The sequence below is a fragment of the Calonectris borealis genome, chromosome 14 (genome assembly GCF_964195595.1).
Source record: "Calonectris borealis chromosome 14, bCalBor7.hap1.2, whole genome shotgun sequence".
Classification (NCBI taxonomy): domain Eukaryota; kingdom Metazoa; phylum Chordata; class Aves; order Procellariiformes; family Procellariidae; genus Calonectris; species Calonectris borealis.
In genome coordinates this window covers 11,137,154-11,163,351 of record NC_134325.1, presented here as the reverse complement: position 1 = coordinate 11,163,351, position 26,198 = coordinate 11,137,154, and the positions used below count along the sequence as shown (strand labels likewise).

Below are 26,198 nucleotides of genomic sequence, written 5' to 3'. Positions count from 1 at the left end.
GGAGACTTCCTATGTCCCCTGTTATAGTGAGATAAAGTTAGAAAAGTATTAGGTCTGCATCCCTTCACATCCACAGGATCAGCCTTCCAAAGACAGGGTGTCTCTAGAAGGCCTCTTTCCTCCCTGAAGAATGTGGTTTCTATGCACATACTTCCTTTCAAGGCAGAAAGCCTTGCGTCATGATCTGACAAGGGCTTTCTTCTAAGACCTGTGTCCTCCAAGACCTATCTTGTGCAGATGAATATCTATTGTACACACCTGTTTTTTATAAAATTCTCAGTGAAAAGAAATATAATCTTGTCTCTCGCTCATGGCTCTTTGAAACAAGAAGCACTAATATCAATATCCATCCTCAGGGGAAGTAAAACAGTAGCATGTGAAACCAAACTCATGAAAAATTAACAAAGCCAAAATCACAAGAGCTCTAATAAAATCTACATAAATTGTAAGATCTGTAGGTAAAACCTACTGCTGGTGATTTAACTGCTAGTGATTTGGCTTTCTTAGCTGCTTCTAACTTTGGCTGCTGTAAATACTGCTGTTTAATATTGCTCAGCTCACTGTTAAACAGCACGTAACATCTGACTCCTCGCCTAGTTAGCGCATTCTAACAGCTTTTGTGTGGGCTGCTTGGCTGTCATTGTTCTGCTGGTGGATTTCTAGAACTGTGTGGTTTATCTCTGTGGTTATTGCTAAAGATGGAAAAGATAATTCGTTTAACAGATTCATGTTTTGCTGTATATTGTAGCAAAGCTTCTGTCTTCTATGGGGCATTTCAATATAGCAAAGACACAAATCCTTGCTCCTGCCCCCTCTTTCCCTCCTCTCCCCAATGAGCGTAAGGTGTACAACTTGTCTATCTAATATTCCCTGCCTGAAGCAGTCAGATTTGCTAATGCACCAGGCAAGTCCAGAAGTGTACACTCACCGAATCTTTAGATTGATACTTAGGTGTCCCTAAAAGAGGAGGATGCTCTGTAAAATACGTAAGAAGCACACGAGAGGCATTGGCTGTAGAGTTCCAGTCTCTGGAATCTGATAGCAAATTTGCCAACTTCCTCCACCAGAGGTTAAATCAGAATCCCTTCTCAAGGTGAATATGCTCATCAGTAGGATATAGATTCATGTTCCCTCTTACCTGCATGTTTCCCTGGGAGGTCTGGTCCAACAGTGGCTTAGAATAGCATTTTATGAGATTCTGAGAAGACCCCATACATAGTGTTTGATCTTCACAGTGGGGCTGCCCCAAAACATCCACTGTGCAACTAAACTGGCTTCCCACAGTGCACATAGGAGAACAGATAAACATTCAAAAGTTTGGGCAGAGATTTGCTCCTTCTCTTCCTCCTCCCAAACTCTCCACTAATTCCAATTTGCTTCGATATATTTATTGCCTGGAATTCTAAGTCCTTTCATCTGATATGGAAGTCAAGCTCTGCGTGTATTTAATAACAATGCTGTAGACAATATCTTAGAAAAGAGACAAATGTTGTCTTTAGATCTGAATACAGCTCAGTCTTGGTATCGGTTTTTTCTCCCCCTATGAGGAGTGCAAATGGCTTAAGTGTCATCTTAACAACTTTGACACTTCAGTACACTGAAGTTGCCAACAATGTGGGATGTGATAGTTCTGCTGGGGTATTATGGAATGAAAGCCACATCTACTAATTATATTCCTAAATAGACTGCAGATTACACAGCCTCTATATAACGAGTGGGGCTGTACAAACCTAAAAATACAGCTCTAATTTAAATCAGGAATCAGTTTTAGGATGACGGTTGAGATAGCAAAGATGTCCGCTCATCTAGCTAAACTGTATTATTTTGGCTTTTTCTTCTATGCCAAGCAGGGTTAGACGGATGACGGTGCCAGAGTACCATGGGGTTAGACTAGAGGCCTGGGTGCCGGGTACGTGCTGCCACGTAAAGCCGGTAACGGTTGTTCCTCAGAACACCTTTGTGTAAACACTGACAGGGCTCCAGAGGAATGGCAGCTGCCCAGTCATCACCCCCTCAGTGTAGCTCTAAATGGGAAAGTTTGGCTCATCTGCCTCATCTTTCCCAATTACCTTTCCGCGGCGGCAGGCGGGAGGCGAGGAGCAGCTCTTCCCGCCGGCGGGCGGCGCTCGCCCTCCAGCAGCGCCTCTCAGGCCCTCAGACCGGCACCCTCCACCCTCGGCAGAGGCTCCGCCTGTTTGGCTGCACACCCTGCGGCGGCGCCCGGCGGGATCGCGATCTGGCGCCCGCCCGCTGCCCGTGGCGCGGCGCGGCGCGGCCCCCCGGAGCGGCAGCGGCCCTCAGGCAGCCCCGGGCTCGGCCCGCCGACGGCCGGCGACACCATAGCAACGCCGCCTCACCGCGCCGGTCCGCCCCTAGCAACGGCGTCGCCTCGCGCCCCGCCTCCTGCTCCGCAAGTCTCGTGAGATCTCGGCGCCATCGCCTCCTCCTCTGCGCGTTGGGCGGCTCTCGCGAGAGGTGGTGGCGGCGGCGGCGGTTGCCGGGCCTGGGTGCAGTGGCCGGTGGCGGCGGGAGACGGTGGCTCGGCCGCGGTGCCGCGCGGGTGAGTGGCGGGCGGAGGCGGCGCGGCGCGACGGGGGCGACTGAGGGCCCGGCCCGGTCGGGCTGCGCGGAACGCCGCTCGGGTGTGCCGGGACTGCTGGGCCGCTCCCCCGCGGCTAGGGCCGCTGCCGTTGCGGCGGAGCCGGCGGAGGGTGCGGGCGGCGGCGTGCCCCTCCGGCCCGGCTCTCGGCCGCGGCCCCTGGGCTGTCCCCTCTCAGGGCTTGCGGGAGGCTGGCCCGTCCGTGGCTCTGCCGGCCCGGGCGAGTGGCGGCCGCCGCCGCCCCCGTGAGGGCCCGGAGCGGTGCTGTAGTCGCCCACAGACGTTTCAGAGAACTTCAGCCGGCTTCGCGAGGCATGGCCTCTGTCCGCGGGCCGTGCTTCGGGTTTCCCTGTCGCCTGAGACAGACCGTGTGCTGAAGCTTTTACACTTTAAAAACATCGTAGAAGGAGTACCTTCGTCAGAACACTGTGCCTTGATAACTCTGTTACGTGTGCTGTCATGAGTAGGCTGAACACTACTTAAATTACTAGTTTTAATAGTATAATGTTTATTGGTAAAACCTGCAATTGCTATGAGTGCTGTACAGAAACAGTATTGTTGCTTAGGAGTGCCTAACAGCTATCATATAATTCCTAAGCATACTTACTTTGCATAATCCCTGAGCGTTGATTTACCTACTGAAATTATTTCATAACGAGTTAAGTGTCTTTATAAAACTTTTTTCCACATAACCATATTTTATTTGCAGAAAATACCAATTGCTTGTATGATAATTCTCTCATAGTACAATTATGTGTTGCAGTTGCCTATCATTAATTTTTTTTCTTTAAATTTACATTTGTTTCTAGCTATTGCTTCTGCGACTTTTTCCTTTTTATCTCTGATCCCATCAAACGTGTCACTTTAGAACTCTTTTCTTTCAGAATTTGGATCCAGCTCCATCATAGACCTTTTCCAGGTTTGTTTCTGTCACTTGTCTGGCTTCTTCGTCCAAAGTAGTGGTTGAGCAGTGTATCTTTTTGTTCTTTATTGTTGGCTGCCTTTTACAAATTCGAGTACATGCTTAAAACTTGGCTTCTTGGTAGCCTTTTGACTGTCATGTTCTGTTCTCCTTATTTTTGTTTGCCTTTTGTCTTCGTGAATCATCTTCAGTGACTCATTTAAAGAGTACTTATCCCTGTTGTTGCTTCAGCTTTGGTAATCCTTTCCCTGAAAGACCCTCTTTTTCTTCCTTCAATTTGCTGTTGAATTAGATGATCCAGAAATACAATTCAAATTGTCAACTTCACACTATTCACAGTTCATAACCTGATAGTTCACACTTGTTTTCTTTGAACTAAATATTTGTCTCTGCATCATCTTCTGTGGGTTACCTTGAATTCATATAACTTGAACTATACAGTACAGTCAAAAGGAACTGGCTGATTTTTTTTTTTTGCTTTTTTTAACCATTTCTCTGTAGTTAAGGAAAACTGTTCCACTGTATTTGTTTTGCAGGTCTGTCAGTGTGGATTTGTCTTTGACTAGTCTCTTTCTTGCAAAACATCACAGAGATTTTTTTTTTTCTATTAAGACACACAAATCTGCCAAAAGCCTTTGCAATATTGCCTCTTGATTTGTCCCATTTCTGTCTCAAAACCTCATCATAGTCTATCACATCCTGCCTGTGGTCGTCATTGCCGTCTACTGATGATGCTGTCTGAGACTGTCCTTATGAGTTTTTTCAGCACGTTTGTATTTGTGCTTTTGCCCAGTGTGTTAATGCTAGGGAAACTGGGGGTTAAGAAAGACGACAAGTGAAAGCAGCTCTCGTATCACATGCTAAATTCCTTCTTGAAGCCCAGTTTTGCTTTGAGGTGCCACTGCACTTGAAAATGGTAAACAGCTGATGTGTGGATGACACTGATTATTAAATTAGTCACAAATGTCATCACCGTTGGTTTTTTTCTGTCACTTTGTTATAAACGGTATGCTTTTGTAGATTGTATGCTTGAGGCTGGGGCTTTTTCGTCCTGTGTGCGTACACAAAAATCAAAATCTCATTATGTGCTAATTTCTTTCAGCACAGCTTTTCTTTATCAGTGTTGCTTAAATCTTGGCCTGGTGCTGTTGGTTATCAATGAAAGTATGTATCTCTTTAAAATATGTGTAAAATCAAAAGCTAATTTAGAATTCATTTTAAATGTGAAAAATTATTTGGGATTTTCTTGCTCACTGAGATGTATTGTTACTGCTGGGTACAACCATGGGTATAGACCTTGCTTGTTTCTTCAAGAAATCTACCTGATACTCTGTTTCATGCTATTCATCTTGTCACTGATGCCAAGTGTTATGAAGCCCTGTGTCTGTCTGCTTTCTGTTTTATCTTGGTGGGCCACAGGGGATGGGGCTAATAGTAGCAGCAAAAAGTTAAGTTCTGCTCTTTTTTTCCTGCAGTGATAACCACGATTCTGCTTTTGTGTGGGAGAAATTGCTCAATCCACTGAGCTTTTTACAGGTAGACCTAGGCTGATTTTACGCAATGCAATGAATCCTAATAGAGAGGAGGAGTTGGCAATCATCTGCCTCTTGCTTTTTAGGCTTCTGATATCAGATAGGTGTTTTATCGTCGTGTTCCTTTTAGGAATTACAAAGTTAAAGCTTGCAAGATAGTCACTGGATATCTGTTGCTCATGGTGCTCTAGAAGTAGGAATATCATCAGCGTCACGTGACTGCTCTTTTTGTTTGTTTGTTTTGGGTTTTTTTGGTTGTGGGTTGTTTTTTTTTTTAATTCTTGCTCATTAAGAGAAACTTCAATCCTGACCTATGTTAATGTTGAGACTATATTGCAAAGGATGTTTCTTAGCTATGCTTTCATCAGTGTCAGTTTGATAACATTTCAATGATGATAATTTTTAAAGCTACTTTATGTGGCTGAATTGTGGCTGATGTCTGTACTAGTTTGCAAGAAACTCACTTGGCAGGTATGGATTTCCATGATATATGGTGTTTGCATTAAGAGCATGTGTATTTTGAACTGTATTTCTTAATTAGGATGTAATGTCACTGTGCTTTCATTCTCAGTAAATCTTACTTCTAAGTTAGTTTTTGTTGTTGCTGCTGTTGTGCTTTGATGATTAGAGGCAGCAAGCAGCAGACTGTAACCCCTTACAGAAAGTCTAAACAATCTGAATCTTGGAGTTTCTCTGTCACAACTAATGTAGGTTTTGTCCTAGCTGGTTACTCGTCTATTGGATCTTTCCGATTATCCTGGTTCACCTTTGCAGTGTATTTCACTGATGGAGCAGATTAGAGCAGATGAGCTTCTGACACCTGTCCTACTTTAGGAAATGCTTCTGACCAAGGCTTAAAGATGAGTAGCTGCCTGAAGTATTATATGTTAGTTATCTGAATGTTGTCTTCTGTACTGACAGCTGGAGCAATCAGTTCTTTGTTCCACCTGATGAGCTGGTGTCCAGAAGATGACATCTTGGGCCTCTGCCTCAAAACTTCAGGCTGCTTTAATCATCTTTTTTTAGTAAGACTCCAGAGCTTTGCAGCCTTACAAGTATTCTCAATAAATATAATGTGGCTGGCTGGCTTGAAACATATTGATATTGGTTGAGATCAGCTTTACGTCTTTCCTGAAGGATTTCCAAAGAACGTTTTTTTCCCCACCTGCAGTACCTTCAAGAGTGCAAGTCCTGCATCTCACAAAAGTATATGTCCACTTCTGTCCAGCACCTGATGTTGTCTAAATCTTGCTTAATCTGCTGTGCATCTTTTGTGCATTGTATTTTGTCATGGCACAGAACTGAATATGCTTTAAGTATTATTTAACAGAATCTGTTCTACAGCTATCACAAGTTAGTGTTTGATACATCCTTTCATGAGCTCTTTAGGTAGTGGTGTAAACACATTAATTACTGTATTTTGCAATGCCTGGGCTGGCTGTATCACGTGGACTATTAGCTTCCCAAACCCACTGGATGTCTGTCTTTACAATTCCCTTGTATTTCAGTAGCCTACAACTTTCATAAATTAGTAATGATTCCGGCTTCAAGTTGATGTTAGCAAATCTGAAGTGTTCTAGCTGTCTGTGTTGAAAGCTTTGAAAATTAAAGTCTGCTTCCTGATTTCCTATTTTACACGATTATTCCCTGTGCTAATTCTCTGGAGCGTTAGCTTTCTGCAGAGGGGTAAGAAATCATTCTTTACTCCTGGAGAATTGCATATTAGCTAATTAGAATGGCAGTCAGTTTGACCGATATGACAGTGTTTTTTGATCTACAAAGGATATTTGGATTTGATTTTTTTTCTTTATTTCATGTGCTCCCAGTGCCTTTTCACCTTTACCAACATTTCAGATGCAGTTCGTTGATTTCATGGGAGGCATTGAATAGTATTTGGGGCCATGTACTCTTGCACTTTCTTTGTTTTATGCACAAGGCTAAAATGTTTTGCAACGAACGCTTTCTTTATTGCCCACAGTGTGAATCCATGCCAAAAAAAAAATCATTTGAACCACAGTTGAAACATATTCTTTTCTATCGCAGAAAAAAGTGGATTTGCAGAAGTCTCTGAAAATTAATCAGGAGGACTAGTTAGTTACTTTTTACAGAATTTATACAGCATTTGCTAATTGAAAATTTCTATTTTCAATAGAGAAAAGCATCAAAAAATATTCCTTATTTATGGTCTTACAGGTTTGTTACAACCTGAAATAAAATTGATAAATACATTTGTTTATAATCCGCACAAAAGCGCTATCAACAATGGTCAGAAGAAAAAAAATTGCTGCGTTACAGCAAATTGTTTCTTAGAGTAGGTGTTTATTTGTTAAGATCCTGCTGAGTGGAGGATGAAGGGAAGACTGTTTCTTGTTCACAAGCTCATAGTGTGACATGCTTGGAATTGTATTAGAAGTTTCACAAGATGCGGCTTTGGACACTTTCAGATTGCTTATCATCTTTTCATAACTGTGCTCTAGTTCTGAGTTGTGTGCCTGCCTGGTACTTCATCAGTGACACTGCTGGGGTTCCTCATATGCTTTAAGCTGGGGAAAGGGAATATTGTTGTTCATGAGGAGCGGTCCCGTTTGTTTGTTTCTGTCCTTCTGTGTCATCTATTGTTTGTAATGGCTTAAGCGTGCAGCTGCATAGCAAAGCAGATTGAGGAACTGATCCTACTTAAAACAATCTTTTTCTTTGAAGTGTATGTGAACCTATACCCTCCTGTTGCATCTGCCACTTTCATTAAATGAAACATAGGAAGAAGGCAGAAAGTGTGAGAAATTTAAGAAAGTGACTTTAAATTGTCGTTTCAGCTGCAATTCTCGTAAAAACAGCACTTTTATACGTCTTTCCAGTGCAAAAGCTAAATTCAAATACTGACATCTTACTTCAAAGAAATGAATAAGAACTAGCTGCTGGATGACAACCTGTTTCTGATAAGGCATCTGCTTTGGCCCATACCTGAGAGAGTGAGGTGTTTATAAGTCTTTTAGATGGTTTTAAAGGGAAGAGAGAATTCGCAGAAACAAACAAAAGCTTGAGAAGAAACACATGGTGCTAAATGCGCCTGTCACTGTGGTGCTTCAGCAAATATGGGAGTCGAAGTGGGACCCTGCGGTAGTCAGTAGCTGGGAGTGATTGCAGAACGGGAGCTGTGGTGTTCTGCTGCGAGATTGCCGGTCTTCGCTTTTTCTCTACTGTTGCCACGAGTAGTAAGACTTGCTATGTATGTTGTTCAAGTGACTCAATCTAATGAACACAATTTGTGTATCAATTCAGGATGAAAGGTGTCTTTATTTTTTGTATTGCTTGTGTATGAAAATGGTACGTCATATTGCACCTAAGTTCTGAATGACTGCTGCTGAAGTAACTCGCGATTAGATTTATAAACCAGCCTTCCTTCCCCTTGTCTCCTTAATAATACTTTCTGTCCTGAAATAGGTTGTAGGTTTCTCCTTGTTAAGCATCTAAACACACCTGATAAATGTGTGTATATCCTATAACCTTCTATGTTTGTGTAGTATCGTCACACATTGACTGTGCTTTGATAACCTGAATTTCCAGGTAATACACAATGAAATGCTTATTGGGGCTTTTTGCTTTTTTTTGCATGAGAAAGTTGAGCATTTCCTGTAATTTTAAGTAAAATGTTTTTTCCTTTCTTGACTCTATATAGACACCTGACCATATGAGTCTTCCAATCAAAGTGTGTTTAATTATAGAAACCATAACAGGAAAAAAACCCAACCCTGTGGTGGAGATTGTGTACTTGGTATAAAATCTGTTTTCTTTGTTAGAACTGAACATGAAAGAAAAACTCATATACAACTAACATTTTTAAGAAGCTTGTTCTCTACCAGTCCCCTGTAATAAAAAATATTGGGTCTAAATTTAGCTAAGAGAATCTAAATTTGTCAGAAGAGCTTTTCTATTTAGCGTTACTAGAGGGACTTTTTATTTGAGAAGCTACCCTGTTTTAAAGAAGTCTCGATTCCTTTGGGACTCACTTCCAAAAAGGATAAATTTCATTGAATGTAATAGAAATATAATAAGGGGGGGAAGAGATAATGATGTTTCCAAAATATATAGCTTAAAATTTGAGAGAAACGTAGTTTAGGCTTATCTTTCCATTACTTGGTAGGCTTATCTATCTGTAATTCGAATATTTTTTTTTTTTCCAGATGCTGTACAATCATCAGCTGTTCACTTGTGGCTACTTTTTTGTTTTTGTAACCAAGTCATTCTGAACTATACAACTCTCTTGACACAAGTGTCACTTATAGGTATGACTTGAACACCAGTCATTTAAGATTGGCTATCTTTATTGACAGTCACAAGTTTGTTTTATCTATGAGTGAATTTTAGTGGGAGTTGAACATAATACTGGATCCCAGTCAAGGAAGGGTAGGCTTATAATGTCTATTTTTCTGGTAAATTTTTGTGACTTTTCTGCAAGTCAGTGAAAATGGACTACATTGAGTGTTTCTAAGGGTTGCTGTTGATTCCATTTTGGAGTAAGGACTCGGATATAACTGTTTGTTAATCTTAATTCTGTTTTCCTCTTGGGCAGCCATTCAAATTGTAAAACTATTGGTCTCTCTTCTGCAGTGGGGATCTTTCTTTGAATTAACTTTATACATTTGAAAGAAAATTATTATTTGTGTTTTATAACCAGTGACTCTTCTGTTCGGACACAGTGAAATTAATTGTGGAAAGTTGAAGTTGTCTGCCAACATTTATAGAACTGTATTTCTTATAACAAAATAATCTTTTTAGTGTAGGTATCAGCAAAATGTATAGAATATTATTGTCATGCAATTTAGAAGTTGTGCTTCACTATATCCTATTTTCTGTAATCTTTATTTAAAAAACCAAAACGTAACAACACTAAATTCTGCATGTCTTTTTTTTCCCCCCCCCCCCGTGTGGCATTATTTAAAGGTAAACACTGCTCTCTTAATGTAGGTTGAGTGCTGCATGTGTGCTTTTCAGAGCAGTAGTGTGAGGAAGCTGGCAGTGGAATGGCAGGACGGCCTCATCCTTATGACAGTAACTCCAGTGATCCAGAGAATTGGGATCGGAAATTGCATAATAGACCTCGTAAACTTTGTAAACATTCAAGGTAGGTGCTATGTACCATCTATTGCATCTCAAAAACGACAATAAAAGTCCATTCTAAAGGCTACTGTATCTGGTTGTGGCAAGTCCTGTCATAAATTTTGTAGTTCTTCTTAAAAGGAATGCTTCTTAATTCTTTTAAAAGATATTTTCTGACCTAACTAATTTGTCAGCTTCCCTAATCTGTACTTAGATTTGTTTTGCCATGGGTGGGATTTTAGTCTTTTTTTAAAAGCTAAATGCCTTGTGTGCATATCAAGACACCAGTTGAATGACTAAATATATGAATTTTTTGTGGGTGCTTGCTAGGAGTTACTTCCTGTTCATCTCTTTCTAGTTGTTGGTGCTCTCTGTTAAGTAGCATACTTAAAATATGTGCAGCTTGTTCATGGTGATAACTGATAGTTGCTTGCATGCAAGTATCACGCTCTATACCACTTTCTTTGTAAAGCTGTGTGTCAGATCTTGCTTTTGCCTGCGTCCCTCATTGTAAGAATGGGGTTTTTTAAATGCTTCTTGATTTGAAGACATTATGAAGTTAATTAGTGTTTTTCCAGCATATAGTGTTCAAAAATGAACTAAGCAAAGCAGTTAGTCACCTAGCAAATGTATGTGAAGAAGCATGTTGCTGGAAATATATATAAGCATCCAAATAAGTGTGTATCTTCCAAGTACTTTGCCCTTTTAGAATATGCTAAATATAACTAAAACATCTCTGTTAGCTAGCAAAAATTGTTAGTGATTTAAGCTTTCCCACTTGCAAGATGATAGGGAAAGAGCTAAGGAGCACATTCAATAACAGCAACTTAATTCATATTTTTATTGCGTAGATTCAGATAAACTGGACTCAAGTGTTGCCCAAAGTATTCTACGGGCAATTAATACTGTGGGTTATTTTCCTGTCATTAAATCTTGGATAATTGTGAAACATCCAAGAGGGCAGGAAAAAAGAATGCACCAATAATTAAAAGGCTCGCAGGGAGACCCACATAATTATAGGCCTGTCTGTGATGTGAATAATGGAACGGTTAACACGGAACCGAAGAGGGTGGCTGCTGCTGCTAGTCAGTATAGGCTTATGGAATATAGCTTTGTACAGTTGATGTTTTTATTAAGATGATGGTGTCTGGTAAGTGGTTGATCTGTGCTTCTTATTTAGGATCAAAATGTGGCACAGTATCAGCAAATGAACAATATAGATGTAATAGGGCATTGTATGCGAGTTGAGGACTGTTCACTGTCAGTTCTCGGAGTGTGATTGTAAATGGGTGATTCATTGCTGAGTCCAGTTCATGTAGTTCATCTCTGATCCCGTGCTACCTCCCATGACGGGTGATCTGGAATAAAACTTAAAACTGGTATTGATGCAGATGACCCATGATGGGGAGTGTTAAATAATGAAAAGGACTCGTTAATAGCATGTGATCTGAGTGGTTTGATAAACTGCGTGCAAATAACCATTCATATGACTAAATACAAAGTTAAACATTTAGAAACAAAGAATGTAGGCCATTTTTGTAGACTACATCAACTCACAGTCATTGCTAGTATTGACACTGTAAAGAACACTGTCTCAATAGTCAATTGAACATAAGCCTCCAGTAACATCATATAGTCTAAAGGGCTAATGCAGCTGTTGGATGTATAGCGGAGTTATTGGAATTCTGGTATCAGCAGTTCAGGGAAGATTTTAATCAGAGGCGATTCTGAAGACATAGAAGTTACTAAATATCTTTTGACACAGGAAAACTCAAAGGTTAAATAATGACGTCTTGATCAGTTTCTAAAGATCCTTGCAGAAACAGCATTATGATGATGAGCTTTAGTCAGCAGGCAAACTTGTAATAATCTGTAGTAGCTGGAAGCTGAAGCTAGGTAAATCCAGTCCAGAGAAACAGAGTACATGTCTTACCATGTGTGGTCCATTGTGGATTATCTATTTTGGGGAAATGTTTAAATAAAAAGCTGTGCAGCTTTCTGAAAAGATTATTTGATGCAGATAGGAGTTAACTCAAGAAGTCTATGGCCTATGCCTTTCACAAAGGCTGCTGTTGATCACTTCGTATGATCTGAATTCAAGGTTCACCCATCAGAAGATATGAAATCTCTGCCTCTGAAATACTTGCAGCTAAGTTGGACATATTTCTGACAAAACACAATTTGTGTTTCCAATAAAATGCTGAACAGCCAGTGTTTTATGGAAGTTTATAATGTGTATGGTGGGGATTTAGTATTCAAGCTAACATCTGATTCCCCCCCGCCCCCAAATAATGTAGGCCCGTTTTGGAAAGCTTTGAGAATGAGAATCCAACTAATAGAGATCATAATAGAATAAGGAATAAATTAAGGAGAAATATTTTGTTATCTTGTTCCTTTGAGGTACTTGATTACTTCAGAGAATCCAATTATTGGAAAATAATGTACTTTAATAAAAAGCCTGAACAAAATAATTGGGTTTTGGGTGGCTGAATATAGACATGTTACTATAATTTCTGACTTAATTGATGCTTTTTCTCCAGACAAGTGAAAGTCTGTGTGAAAGATGCAGTGTGAGGGGGGAAAATGCTTTTGGAGACGTAAGTTTTAATGGTATAACTTTGTTAAAAGGTTTGAGTACTGCAGTCTTATTTGTCTTGCACTTTGAAAATATGCCTTGTTATCATAAGGGAAAAAAAAACCTTCAGGTTTGAAAAGCGTAATGGTGAAATAAGAACTTTATAATAAATCTCAAGAAGGGAGTAATATTTGAGATAGATGCTTAGCTTGTCACTTCTTGGTGCTTTGGAGTGCTTAATCCTCCAGCCTTAACATTCTTAAAATAGCTTAGATAATTTTCTAGACTCATAGAAAACGTAATCTAGGACTGTGAGCCGTCCTTCTGTGTGTAAGGCTTACGTGGCAGTAAGAATAGCCATGGGACTCGGCTCCCTTACTGTGCTGTCTGTTTGAGGCAAAGGACGTGGCAAAACTGTCTAAGGAGGTGTACGAATTAAACAGTTACACAGGTTAGGATTGTATCTTTTTCTTTGTAGTTTGGCTAGTGTCCAATTTTTGAAACCTCTGGCAAGTTGTACCGTTGTTTTCTCTCCTTTTTCTTACTTGTTCTGAGATGGGCAATGTAATGGAAAACTCAGAATGGAGAGATTTAGAAAATAAGGACCAAAAATATAATGCAAATGATCCCTGGTATAAATCCAAAGAGCCTGACAAGATAAAATTATATGATGTTAAAGCTGACTGTAACTAATGATATAGTCAGTCTTGCTTGACCAAGCGATTTTCTATATAATTTTCCATTGGTTATTAGCTTCCCACATGTAATTTCTCTATGGTGTTGTAGTTGTTGTTGTTGTTGGAAGACTTTAATTCTAATTCTATTGTACTAAGTGCTTTCTCTGGGAGTTATGGTGAAAAATCTGTGGCTTAAATTTGCCTCTTCCTTAAGATTTGTCCTGGATTTAATTTTCTAAATCTGCTTCTGTTTTAGTCCCATTTGATAGTGCCTTGGTTGTACATTCTATTTAGATAGTATTAGATTCAAAGTCCTGCCTGCCCTACTGCATTAATGAACAAAATGTGTCTGTGCTGTGATTCTGTTGTCATGACTCTTGAACCTCTTGACTTTTTGAAAATCTTGAACTTCTTTGAAAAATTTTTCATAGATGACAAGTTATTGTGCAGATGCTGAATGCTAAGAATTTTTTTCCTCTAATACTATTTTTGCATGCTGGGAGGATGCATTCATGTGTTGTGAATGGAAGTACCTCTTGCCTCAGCATTTTATAAGTACATGAAGCAGCCCCAGAAGGATCCTCTTCTCATCTCTGGAATGATATCAGAATGTATAACCTGTTTTCTACTGCAGGACGAGTTTTATTTATCTTCCTGTAAATTGGATTTCTGCAGTTGAACTTTTTATAGCATGGGGCAGACCTACGCAATGTATGACATGAAAATAATTAGGCCTGCTTTTGCCATGGGTTTAGGTCATAGTCTATGAATTACTGTGCATAATCTGCTTTAAATTAACTGCAAACATGCCTGCTCTTAATTGCAACCTGGTATTGGCAAATCAAGATCTCTTAATCTAGATTTTATTGGCACCAGGATGTAAAGCCCTCAGAAGAAACTGAGATGGGGCTGGGAAGAGATGTTCTTGGAATCTAGAAAAATGGGCTGCACTCAGCGATGGCTTTCAAAAATACCAGTCTACCAATGTTTTGTAAGGTACCTAAGGTATAGTGAGTGGTCTTAAACAGTTTTGGGTTGGTGTTTTTTTTTTCCTTCCTTTTTGACATCCTTCATTTCTGAAACAGCAGTTTGTGAACGCTGCTGAGAAGGAAAACTTAGTGACTTTCTGTGCAAAAGCACACACTAAATACTCTTGAACTTCTCCAGCACACAAACAACCTTTTCCAAATATTGTCAGGTATTATTTGTGGTGAACTTTGGCATCATGCAAAACTTGATCAGACCCTGACTTTTAATTGAGACACAAAGCACTTCAGAGGTGAAGCTATTACGCTCAGAACTATTATGTCCTATAATTTTTATGGACAACTCTTTTCTGCATTGCTGTCTGCTCCTTCCTGCTCTGAGAGCAGAAACTATAATGGCTAGATACAGGTTCAGTAAGTGTTCGGACCCAATTCTTTTGAATTTGAACTTCTGAAGCTGGTTTTTAGTAGCTGGAGGTATTTTCTAGTTCCAAGGAGGAGAATATGCTTCTGAGTTTCTTAAACTTTGATTTTTACCCAACATCCCATTTTTAAAATGGAGTAGGAATTGCTATATAAATAAAGGCAACAAGTATTCTTCTATGGAGATTGTGTATTCAGGTAGTTTGACAGAAGTCGTAAGGTGTGAATATATACCTACCTAAAGGTTAATTCCTTGCTGCTTGAAAAATCACTTTGGCAACTGAACACTCATGGGATTTTTTTGTTACTTCCTTCCTGAAATGGAACTGAATTACTAAGAAATATATTACTCGTGGTTGAGAGAGCCCACTGAAGACCAAAATTACGTGAATATTTAAGAACTTTGGAGCAGGAAAGTGTTCACAGAGTTGTTGTGTTGAGCTGAGGAAGATCCTGTAGCACTCCCCAAATTAAGCGGAGAGAATTCTTTCCAAGGACTTCCTTACTGGAGGTGGAGCCCCAAGTGAAGCACGACTGCTGGACCGTGCTTCTACAAGATTTTGATGGATGCGTGTCCTGGCCTGCAGGGTAGTTTTGTGGGAATTGGGAGCTAATCCATCCATGGCATGTTCTTTCTACCTGAAATAGGAGTAAAGGAGAACAAAACATGCTAATTCTGCTATGGAGAAAAGACCCTGTATAGGGAACCAGTGCTGAAAGAACCTGGGTGCACTTGCACTTTTTCTTGCTGCTGGGGGACTGTTCTATTGGAGGCAAAAAAAATGCCTGAGAAAGAAGGTTTTTCCAGCATGCTTTCTATACAGCTTATTATAGCCATATCTTCCATGGCTTATTTTGAAGGGAAGAAAAGGCTTACAAGACTGTGATGGTTATTCTACCCCTGGGGCATGGGGAGGGTGGTTGTGTGAACCCTCACAAGACCCTAAAAACAAGAGAAAATTCACTGGCTCAGGTAGTTGAACTTGTGTGAGGAGAAATTTTCATTCCATGTCTAAAGAGCTGACTCTTCAGTCCAGAATGCCGATGCTCTCCTGCCTTTCTAATCACAGGTCACTTGTTTTTCTTACTGACTTCCTCTTTATAACAGCAGTCTTTTGCTGAACAATCCCCCTTATTCCTTCAGCTTTCATCATATTTTAATTTCCACTCTACCTCTTATGACATCTTGATTTTTATTTATCGTAAGACTTGCTTTTGAACTATTCCTCCAGTGTATTGTGGCTCCTTAAAACAGCCTACAGACGTTCTAAAAAGAATCATTTAAAAAAAGCTGTAGCATAATGCTTACTTATCCTTCCCCAAAGGAAAAACCTTTGGAAAATTTTATTCTGACACGTGTATTAATTTGCTTTGTTGCTTTTTGTGCTTGGTGGGCTTGACTTGTTGTCAAGCATTTGACGACTTATTGATGTGAAGATGCACTACATCAGGACTTGGTGAACTGATTTCTGATCAGTAAACATACTGATTAGTATAATTATATACTAATATTTAGATTGTCACAAAGCGTAGTACATTTTTCCTGGCTTAAACTTGTTGGAAAAGGGATGTTTGTAGTTAAAAGATGGAATCTGTGCTGCCCTGTTCTGAAAGGGCTATTGCTGTACCTGCTTATGAACTCAGGAAAAGGTGAATTAATTTTAAATATTAATCCAGGCAGACTTTACAGGAACAAATTAACCGTCCCCTGAAACTTGCATGGATTTGTCTATCTTGAATGATCACGAATGCAAATGAGATATGTGACAAGAGAAAGTTAGCAATAACCTTTTCAGATGTTTGTGTGCTGAAACCCGACAAGCTGGCAGGACTAGAAATAGCTTCGCAGATGGTACTTGGCACGGTCCCGAGCAGCTCTCCTCTCGCACGCTCCCCACCCTGCCTGTCAATCGCGGTACCCAATGGCTGCTTAGAGATGGGGAAACGGCACGTATGAATTCCGCTCACAGGAGGCTGTGAGGTCAGACGTCAGTATTGCACTACGCATGGCTGAGTCAGTGACTGTGAGAAATTGAATTGAATTAATATCTAGAGGGGTTTGCGTCTTTGAACACTTAATGGACTGTATAGCTACAATCTCTTATCCTTGAGGGGAAGATGATGGAGGAAAAAGTAAGGCTCGCTGATGGTGCAGTGAACTACTGAAGAAATGGAAATATCAAATATGCTGAACTTAACGAGTAATGCCAAAGGATGCTGATCTGGCTTTCAAAGCTGCCTTCTTGGAAGGAACAGAATTCCTTTGTGCACTGATTTCAAAATTATTTCCATGCTTTTGTGTTTCCTCCTTGATAGATACAAGAGGAAGGTGCGTATCCGTTAACAGGAATAATCTGTGGGCATTATTCAGGAGAAGGATGAGGAAAAGGAAAAGTACTGTCCTTTGTGTGTACTGGTCAATTGAAATGTCTGCTGACAAAGAACAGACTTCAGGGGGAGGAAGAGGGGCATAAGCATTGTCATTGTGTAAGTCCTGGCAATATGAGCAGAACAGATTTATTTTCTTCTAATGCCTTTTAGCATTATGTCTGTAACTTAGTGTGTAGATAAAGCTCTATATCCCTATTCTACAAGTATTGATTATGTGAATCATCCTAGGAAAGGATTGGATCTAAGTTTATATTACAAAAAGAGTTAGTTAATACAAGTTTTAGAAGATAAAGGGAGAAAAAGGGTAAACATCTTCGTTGATATTCCACTGCTGCGTCCTTTTCATTTAGATAAGGTTTTAGGGTGGTTTGGGGGATAATAGGCATATTGGTTTAGCACCATAATTCTGTGTAGACAAGAGCCTGTTTTATAAAACAAGTGTGTTTATTGGCAGTATTCAGTAGGATGAAGTTTTTGTGTTGGAATACATGCTAATTGTTTTGGCAGTAGAATTAACTCAGTTTAATAACTTCTTTTAATAATTAGTAATATATTCAGAGCAATATGTTATGTATAAAGACAAACTGAAGCTCTCCTTTCACAAATGACTCGAAAGCATCATTTAATTGAAGAGCATTTACATTTTTTAAAAACAGCTCTTCCCATACTGCAGAAATATGACAAGTGTGCCATTTTGATGGTACTTTTTTTCCTTTACATCATATTAAATAGGTTTGCTTAAATAAAGCCTTGAGCTTATTTGGTTTTCTTTGTGAGGCTGCTGCTTTTAAAGAAAATGCCTTTTCCCTTTACAAAGGCAGAGCTTCCTTGATCCCTGTCTGTGGGGGGACATAAATTCTATCACTGACCTGAAGTTCTTGAATGGGTGCAGTGCTAGTGTCCCAAGGTTCCTTTGGAGCCAGGAAAAACTGGATATTGAATTTGTGAAGATTGTCTAAATATACCAATATTCATAGCGTTGGGTGTTTTTTGGTTTTTGTTCCCCCCTTTGCCCCCCGTAGGAGAGTAATTGATAAAGCAAGACTCGCTTACCTTTCCTTTATAAACTTTTGGGTACTAGATGGTCTACATATATGGGGCTTTTTCCAGCTTTAGTGAATGAGGAAATGAGGCTGTGGGTTTAAAATTTTGATTTTTTTTAATCTCTTACAATTTTAAATTAAATGTAATATGTTATTAAGCACACAGGGGAAAATTTTGCTTATAGGCTGGTGGTGTGCCTCAGTCATTGCCCATGGTTTCCACGCATGGTGCGCAGCTGGTGGTCATCAGCTGGGAAATTAATTGAAAGTTGATGTTGCAAATACTTCTTTTCAGAGTGAGCTAGAGATCTGAAACTATAATGACTTTATTGGAGGCTTGAAGTAATGCACTGTGCAGAGCACCGTGGACTGTTGTAGGCTGAAATTACAGCTTAATATAGCACAGCAGCCAGGTGCCGCATGAGACCAACGGCTTCCTGGCACTTTTAATTATCAGCGGTTCACTGCTGTTTGAGAAGTACTGGTGTTTTATCTGGTCTGCGTAATGCTTCTGTGAACCACAATACTTCCTAACGGGTTGCCTGTTCTGCAAATGGGGCAGCTCTGCTTTTGTCGGTCACTTTTCCATCAATGTAGGTAGGTCAAGGCAACTGTGGAACTCCCTAGTGAACGCCAGTTTGGCACGTCTGCATTGCTGGGGACAGGTTTGTAGTTAAAGTTCCATTTTCTACAAACACTAGGACTTCTTTAACAAAATGCACTGCCAAGTCTTAGTTAGCAACTTAAGAAATCAGTATTTTAAAACTATGGAGAGAGAGAGAGTGAATGTTTTGATCTTAGTAATGCATGAAATATAGTAACTCCTAACAAGTTTTGCGTTGCTGGTATGGAGCGAAGGATTTTTGCATTTCCCTGCAGAAACAACCTCCTGTCCCCAATAGCTTTGTTGGGGGAGAGAAATGATATTATTAACAAGCCCTTCCATCAAAAAAATCAAAATTGTTTGGTAGTTCTGATGTCTTCATTTTTTTTGAACACTTGCAACTTCTTGTAAAGCCTCTTTACATGAAAATATAAGCCACAGATCTTCTTTCATATGTACTGGCCACAGATGTAGCTCCTTTTTCAGACTAACTGTTAGAGTAGCTCAGTGACACAGTTTTCCTAGTCAAATATTGCAGGGTAAAGCCAGTGACTGTCTCTACTGACATGCTAGATTCCACCTCTTTATTTTCGTTTGTTCAGATTTAAACTCATTTTAGTTGTCTTGTTTATTGTAGAGCAAAGTTGTATTTCACTGGTAGTATTTATCTGAGTATACATGCTGTGGAACAAATGGAACTTCAGATTTTGTCAGGTATATATCCAACAGATCAAAGAAATTTTTTTTTTTTTGTGTACTGTGACTCAACAGTGATGAGATTTAAGATTGACATTTTAAATGGCTGTTACTAAGATGAGTGAAGATTCATGATTCAGATGGTGCTGTCTCAAGCCAAACTGCTTGAATTCTCAGAAATCTTGCAATTTTGGCTTGTGTCTTCCATCTTCTGGCTAATAAATAATGTGCCAGTCTCACAGCTAGCATTAATCCGTACATTAAAGGGAGGAAAGTACAACATAGAAACAGAGCAAATGAATGGTGTGGCTAGCTGCAATTTGAACAGCTCTTTGAAATTATTTACTAATGTATCTGTTTCAGAAACAATTGATTTAATCTTTAAGGATCCTGTCCTCCTCCAGCTGGCAGCCTCTGCCTCTTTCATAGTGCGGTGTGCTGAATTGATGGTTCATGGGTCCGTGCTCCAAAGGGATGGACGTGGCTGGTAGCAGGAGGCACATTAATCTGCGCGCGGTGTCCCTCTCCTCCCAGGCTTGCTGGCTGTATGTACCAAGGTAGAAGTAGCCCCAGTTCTGATACTGGGAAGGTATAGCTGAAACAGTCGTGCCTGGCATGTTTAGTCCTTAATTCAGACGTGACTAAGGAGGGAGGAAGTGTGATGCCAGCTGAGTCAGTGTTGCTTCCTGTAGCACCTGTTTTTCTGAACTTCTGTAAAGAGATTATTAACTAGGGCTCGCCCTACTTCAGTGTAAACTCTGAATCACTGTTTAGAGGGTAATGTGGCTTTAGATAGTTTTCTGGATTAAGAATTGCATTTTAATTGCCTTCTCTGTTAAAGGGTAATTCATGTCTGCTCTGCCAAAATGCGTGATAAACCTGCATATCCTTACAGTGGTTCAGTTTCGTTTTCTAATATGTTTCCCTCATTTAAAGCAACTAGAGTGCTTTAGCTATTGAGAAATGGTGAGTCATACATTTTGATACCATAAAATGTGGTACCTGCAAAACTCTGGTTTCTCACAGCATGGTTAGCAATATTATCAGGGCTAGGATCAAAGTGCTGCTTTAACAAAGGCCGTATCACATGTGGCTTTATTAGGATTTGCTGAGATATTTTGTTACAGGACTGCTATGTATGTGTTTGAGTACTCCATACTGCGCGCGCTCTCTTTCTCTCTCACCCACCCCCTTTGTGGGATAGTTGGTTATACCATGATGTGCAAATATAAACCCTTTAGGGGCAGATGAGATACAGAGGTTCCTTTTCTTTAAAAAAAAGTTTCACCGTTTCTTGGGAAGTTTAGCTGTAGTAGTAATGAGTATCATCATGTGTGAACAGGGATCAGACTTTGGTTTCAAGTTAGATTTTAATTATAGGCTGCAATCCACATTTCTGATAATTTTTGGGCATATTTCATACCTGTTAAAATGCTTATGTTTTTTGTATGCCTATAAATATGGAAGAAAAGGTGCAAAGGTTTTCCTAAATTGTTGATGTTCTTGAAAGGGAGGTTTGCAGATCTCACTCTTGCAAACTTTTGCACATTTCACTTTCATAATACAGAATTTACCTTTCTTTAATAGAGAAATAAAACAAGTAAGAAGACACGTTAGCCGTGCTGAAATGCTATATATCTTAATACGTTCAGAATTGCATTGGAAGTCCTGAGGAAAATTTTATTTCCTTTTAATGAAAGTAGTTGGATCATCTTTATTCTTGGACTGTAAATCTGAGCATTTCCAGCCATAAGCAAGGCTTGCAGTTCTTTTACCTTATTCAAGAGACCTTTGGCTGACTTCACATCCTAAAGATGCATGTCTTATTGCAGCATATTTTAAGCTTGGCAGGAAACAGTATTGCAGTAGATTCTCTCTGCACCAAACTTCTGCTTTATCAGATACGAGATCCTTCCCTCATTCAAATGGGGTGGGGAGAAGCTTGTGTTCCTTAGCCAAGAGGTATATTTCTTATTCTTTGCATTGTGCTAATACTCATTTTGTGCCGATGTAAACTGCATGAGATCTATCATAGCTTTTTGTTCTGATTTAAGCACCTCTTCTTATCGGTCACTGAAACCTGAAGCTGAAACATGTCATGCTAGATGTTCACTTTTTTGAATAGTCTTGATTTTTTTTTTTTTTTTGTCATTACTTCTAAGCAACTTAGGAAGAGGCCATTCTGCTCAACTTGCTTGTACAGATCACGCTTTTAAAATTTGTTGTGCTTTTCTTAGCTAGGTCATTATTCTTACCTCTTTGTGTTCTTGAATCCTACAGCATTCCTAGCAGTCATATTTAAGGTCTCTTGGTAGAAGTTGTAGGATTTGCAGGCTGTGAGCAAGTGGGGTATTGAGGCTCCTGTGGGAAATTATGACACTTTTTTTGTCTGTCAGACCTTCTAGTTGTGCAAATGTCTGTATTGGTTATCCAGTACCTGAGGCTTTTGGAAAGTTTTTCAGTTAAACCCATAAATAAGGAGTGTTGTCATGCCCACACTTGAAAGACAAATAGCAAAGGAGCTGATTTAGGAATTCCAGTGGGATGCAAGGACACAGATATGTCTGTGCTGTCTGGATATAAAAATTTCTGTTTTAAAGAGTACAAATAAAAGGCGTAAGTATTTTTGGTAAAATTCAACAATAGCTGTTGCAAGTTGATATTTAATTTTTAGATAGTTTCTGAGAGTATTGGGTCTTGAAACCAACTGGTTTTGTTGGTAGGTTTAATAATTAATTGCAAAATGTAATCAGTATCTTAATTCAAGGAATAACAATCACAACATAACAATCACAGTCTAAAAAAATCTTAAAATGTTACATTAAAATTTGCTAGTTTAGAACAAATGTCCTACTTGTTACTGACAGTGCTGTAGGTCTTGGCTTTAATAATACAGTTCATATGTTTGCTGTTTGGGTTGCAGTGGCTTACTATTGTTCCTTCTAAGAGTAACTGAAAATTTAAAAAAGAATGCGCAGAAATAAACCCTTGGCTGGTGTGTCTTGTTGTATCAACTAGTTAAGGCTGACCACCTTTGTAAAGGGCAAGTTGCAAAAAAAGCGGTCAGTACTAAAAGCCTGTGCTATGAGAAGGGTTTTCCAAAACAGGTTTCATTGGAAAAAATTACCCCTAAATTTTAATTTCATGGTTTGATTAGAACATTTAATTAGAACACTTAATAAAGAATCAAAATAAAATGCTCAGTTGTATTTGACTTACCTGTTCTGGAAGGGATTTCTGTGAATACAGGTTCACAGACAGGCTCAACAATCAGGCAGTGTCTCTGTAGATCACACAGCAATAAACAGGTAATTCTTGCTGTCTACTTAATGTTCCAAATCATTGTTCATGTTTGTAAATATGAACATGAGTACAACAAAGAAAATAGAGGTGGATAATATTAATCGTCGAAACATGTACATGCAGTGTGACTGCCTTTAAAATTTAAATGTATAATGTTTCTGAAATTTTGAAATGCTGAACGTTTCTCTTATTTCTGTTTTCAGCACCTCATCTCGTATTGCTAAAGGGATAGACTACACAAAAATGAGCCTCCATGGTGCAAGTGGTGGACATGAGAGATCAAGGGACAGACGCAGATCAAGTGACAGATCTCGTGACTCATCCCATGAAAGAGCAGAATCTCAGCTCACTCCATGCATCAGGAATGTTACTTCGCCAACAAGACAGTATCATTCTGGTGTGTTCAGATCTATAGCATTTCAGGATTGAAATTCTTAAACTTAATTACTATTTTGTTAAAAGAATACAACAAAAAGCATTATTTGTTGATGCCACAACATACAGATTTCTTACATGTGGCCTGGGCTGGGAGTACCCTTTTTTGATAGGTCATAACTTTTTCTTCAGTCTGCAGTGTTTATTCCTACATGATGCTCTTATTTAGTTCAAATCACAAGAACAATCTAATTTTTCTGAGAAGATAATCAACTGAACACTTCCCCTTCACTTGGTAGAGTTTTTAGGTATTTAGAAATATAGGAAACACTTATCTTTTTTTTTTTTTTTTTTTTTTAAGTGACAAAACTTGGTTTGTTTCTTTGAACTACAGCACTAAACACCAACTGTGATGCACAGCTTCAATATTATGTTGAGTTGCTTTTTCAGTACTAGGAAGCTAAATTTTTCTTGTAAAGGCTTTGGGGAGATGAGGTGGCTTTGATTTAAGTGGTAGAAACTTCAGGATCTCATACATGGACAGTTATTTTTGAAGGTTTCTTTAACTAGAATAGATTTAATTGAAAGAATTTGTACTTAACTTATCAAGTTGCCGTGTTTTGTGCCTGGAAAGACATAAACTGCATAGACCTCATGTAAATCTATAATTTCATTTCCTGTTTTTTCTCCTTCCACCTCGTCGCCACTTAAGATCGAGAAAAGGATCACAGTTCATCTCGACCAAGCAGCCCTCGTCCTCAGAAGACTTCTCCTAATGGTTCCGTTGTTAGCATGGGGAACAGCAGCAGAAACAGTAGCCAGTCAAGTTCAGACGGGAGCTGCAAGGCTGGTGGGGAAATGGTATTTGTATATGAAAATGGAAAAGAGGGAGCTCGGAATGTAAGAACTTCTGAACGAGTAACACTCATAGTGGACAACACCAGATTTGTTGTAGATCCTTCTATCTTTACCGCACAACCTAATACAATGTTGGGCAGGTTTGTATCTTTTTTTTCATTAATCTCTAACTGTAGGAGAGAGCCACAAATGCTTTGTAGATATTAAAACGATTTAGATAGCTGTTGAACTCATTGCTACAGCCGATCTGCTAACATTTAATATTATCAGTTTGCAAAGGTCTTTAAGTAAAAATCAGATGTAAATTCTCTGTATTTGGCAGAGTTGCCAATAGATGTCTGTTACCTAGAGACCAAAGAGTTCATAAGTAAATTAACATTTCTTGATATACTCATTTCCTTCTGTCTTGGTGGGCATTGCTTCTGTATTCAGTCTGCCTCATTCCATCTCTTGTTTTATGAAGCAACTAGCTTTAAAAACAAAGCAGTGAGTATAGATAGTCTCTTTCAAAATAGCAAGGAGGAAAACCTTGAAGGAATTTATTTTGCTTAATAGGCCTACCTTGACAACATTCAAGCTCAGCTCACTTTTTTTCTGAAATGCTTTTTGGACAGGGGAATGTCAAATAGATAGTCAGTATAACAGGTCAAAGCCTCTCAGCAAAGAGACCTAACACTCAAGATGGTCAATAGTTGAATGAAAGTCCACAATATGTGTGTAATATTTTCTGTAGAAACTATAATGAGCAGCATATTTAACATGTTTGCTTGGTGGGAAAAGATTCTATACTTTACTTGCTCAACTACTGGCTGGTTTTGCGTTGTCCAAATGTAGAGAGCACTGCTTCCAAACTTGCGGCAAGAAAGAAATGAAGGTTTATGTTTGTGTCACTTTGGATTTAGCTTTTTCATTAAGATGTGGCTGCTTCTCAGCCCATAAGGATACAGTCATATTTTAAATACATATATATATATATATAAAGCTATTTGCCAAGGTACAGGTAATAAATATGAGTAAACAATTTCTGCTTTGTTTAAATCGCCACTGTCTGGGAGAAATACTACCTTGGTTCCCTATTTTGTGAAAAGTCAGGGGGAAGAGTTACAGAGGAAGCAAAAAATGCTTCTCTGTGTAAACAGTAAAGAGAAACAAATAGAAGTAGTCATTAATAGAATTAAATCATAGATGTAAGGGATTTGTATATGTGTAATAAATGCATACATGTATACATGTAACGATCCAGACTAACAAACTGGGGGTGTATCAGTGTGAAGTTATGTGGTGAAATAGTTTCTTTTCTCATCGCCAGCCTCAGGGTAAGTGGTGCTGGCTAATGCACTAGATTTTTTTTCTGTGTGTTGCTGAGTTACTCTCCCTTTGGGACTGGCTCAAGGAACAAGCCTATTTTATCTTCTGCTAATTCAAAAGTAGGTTAATAAAGATATGGAAATACTGCTCTAAAATGCAAGTTATTTATAAACCCACTTTCCCCCAATGTCAGTTCACAGGACACTAAACAGGAACAGCTTAGCTGGTATGTTCTGGGAGGTTAAAAGTAACTTTAATAAGAATGTATTATTTGCCTTAAGCCTATATCCTGTTAGACTGCCTTTTTCCTAAGTATTATTTCTTGTCTTGACGAGTGTTCAGAAAACGCATGTCAAATAATTAAGTGAAAAAAGTTACTTCGTTCTCCATTATAAATGCGCACAGTACACCAACTCTGTTTCTTTGGGTTGTGTGTATGAAAGCAAAGCTTTGCCATCAGCGTATATTTGTAAATAAAACAAAGAGTAGATGGCAATATTTTTTGTAAGCATAGGGTATAATTCTGTGTCATAGGTGTGTTTTAAAAAGTCAGCTTTTTTTCCTGGTGATCTAATGGGATACTGTAAATACTGTCTGGGACTTGTAGTTTTCTCATTAGTGTAACTTTCCCCACATCTTAGTGGGGAGAAATACGCTGTACATGGTATCCTTAAGGTACCCTTAAGTACAGGTATCTTCTATCAGAATGTTATTTTAACTTTTGAATTACCTAAATCTTTTAAATGAAATTGAGGTGAGTTGCATTTTCTTGAACACTAAGTTGTATTTCTTAAACTACCTCAAAAGTC

General features: G+C 39.1%; 1 protein-coding gene across 8 annotated transcripts in view; it reads left to right on the top strand.

Moving 5' to 3' along the window:
• The first annotated feature begins 2,452 nt into the window (after positions 1-2,452).
• The window catches only part of BTBD10 (BTB domain containing 10), a 30,583-nt gene continuing 6,837 nt past the window's right edge, over positions 2,453-26,198 (top strand). The window contains exons 1-6 of one of the 8 annotated variants that reach the window (XM_075163208.1): positions 2,462-2,560; positions 3,484-3,518; positions 9,235-9,336; positions 10,019-10,175; positions 23,052-23,245; positions 23,936-24,221. In XM_075163208.1, coding sequence (XP_075019309.1) covers positions 10,075-10,175; positions 23,052-23,245; positions 23,936-24,221 — 581 coding nt within the window. In that variant the 5' untranslated portion in view covers positions 2,462-2,560; positions 3,484-3,518; positions 9,235-9,336; positions 10,019-10,074. Of the gene's footprint in view, positions 2,561-3,483; positions 3,519-9,234; positions 9,337-9,994; positions 10,176-17,000; positions 17,141-23,051; positions 23,246-23,935; positions 24,222-26,198 lie in introns of those variants that run through there. The other 7 variants (XM_075163209.1, XM_075163206.1, XM_075163207.1 and 4 more) reach the window with 7 other exon arrangements.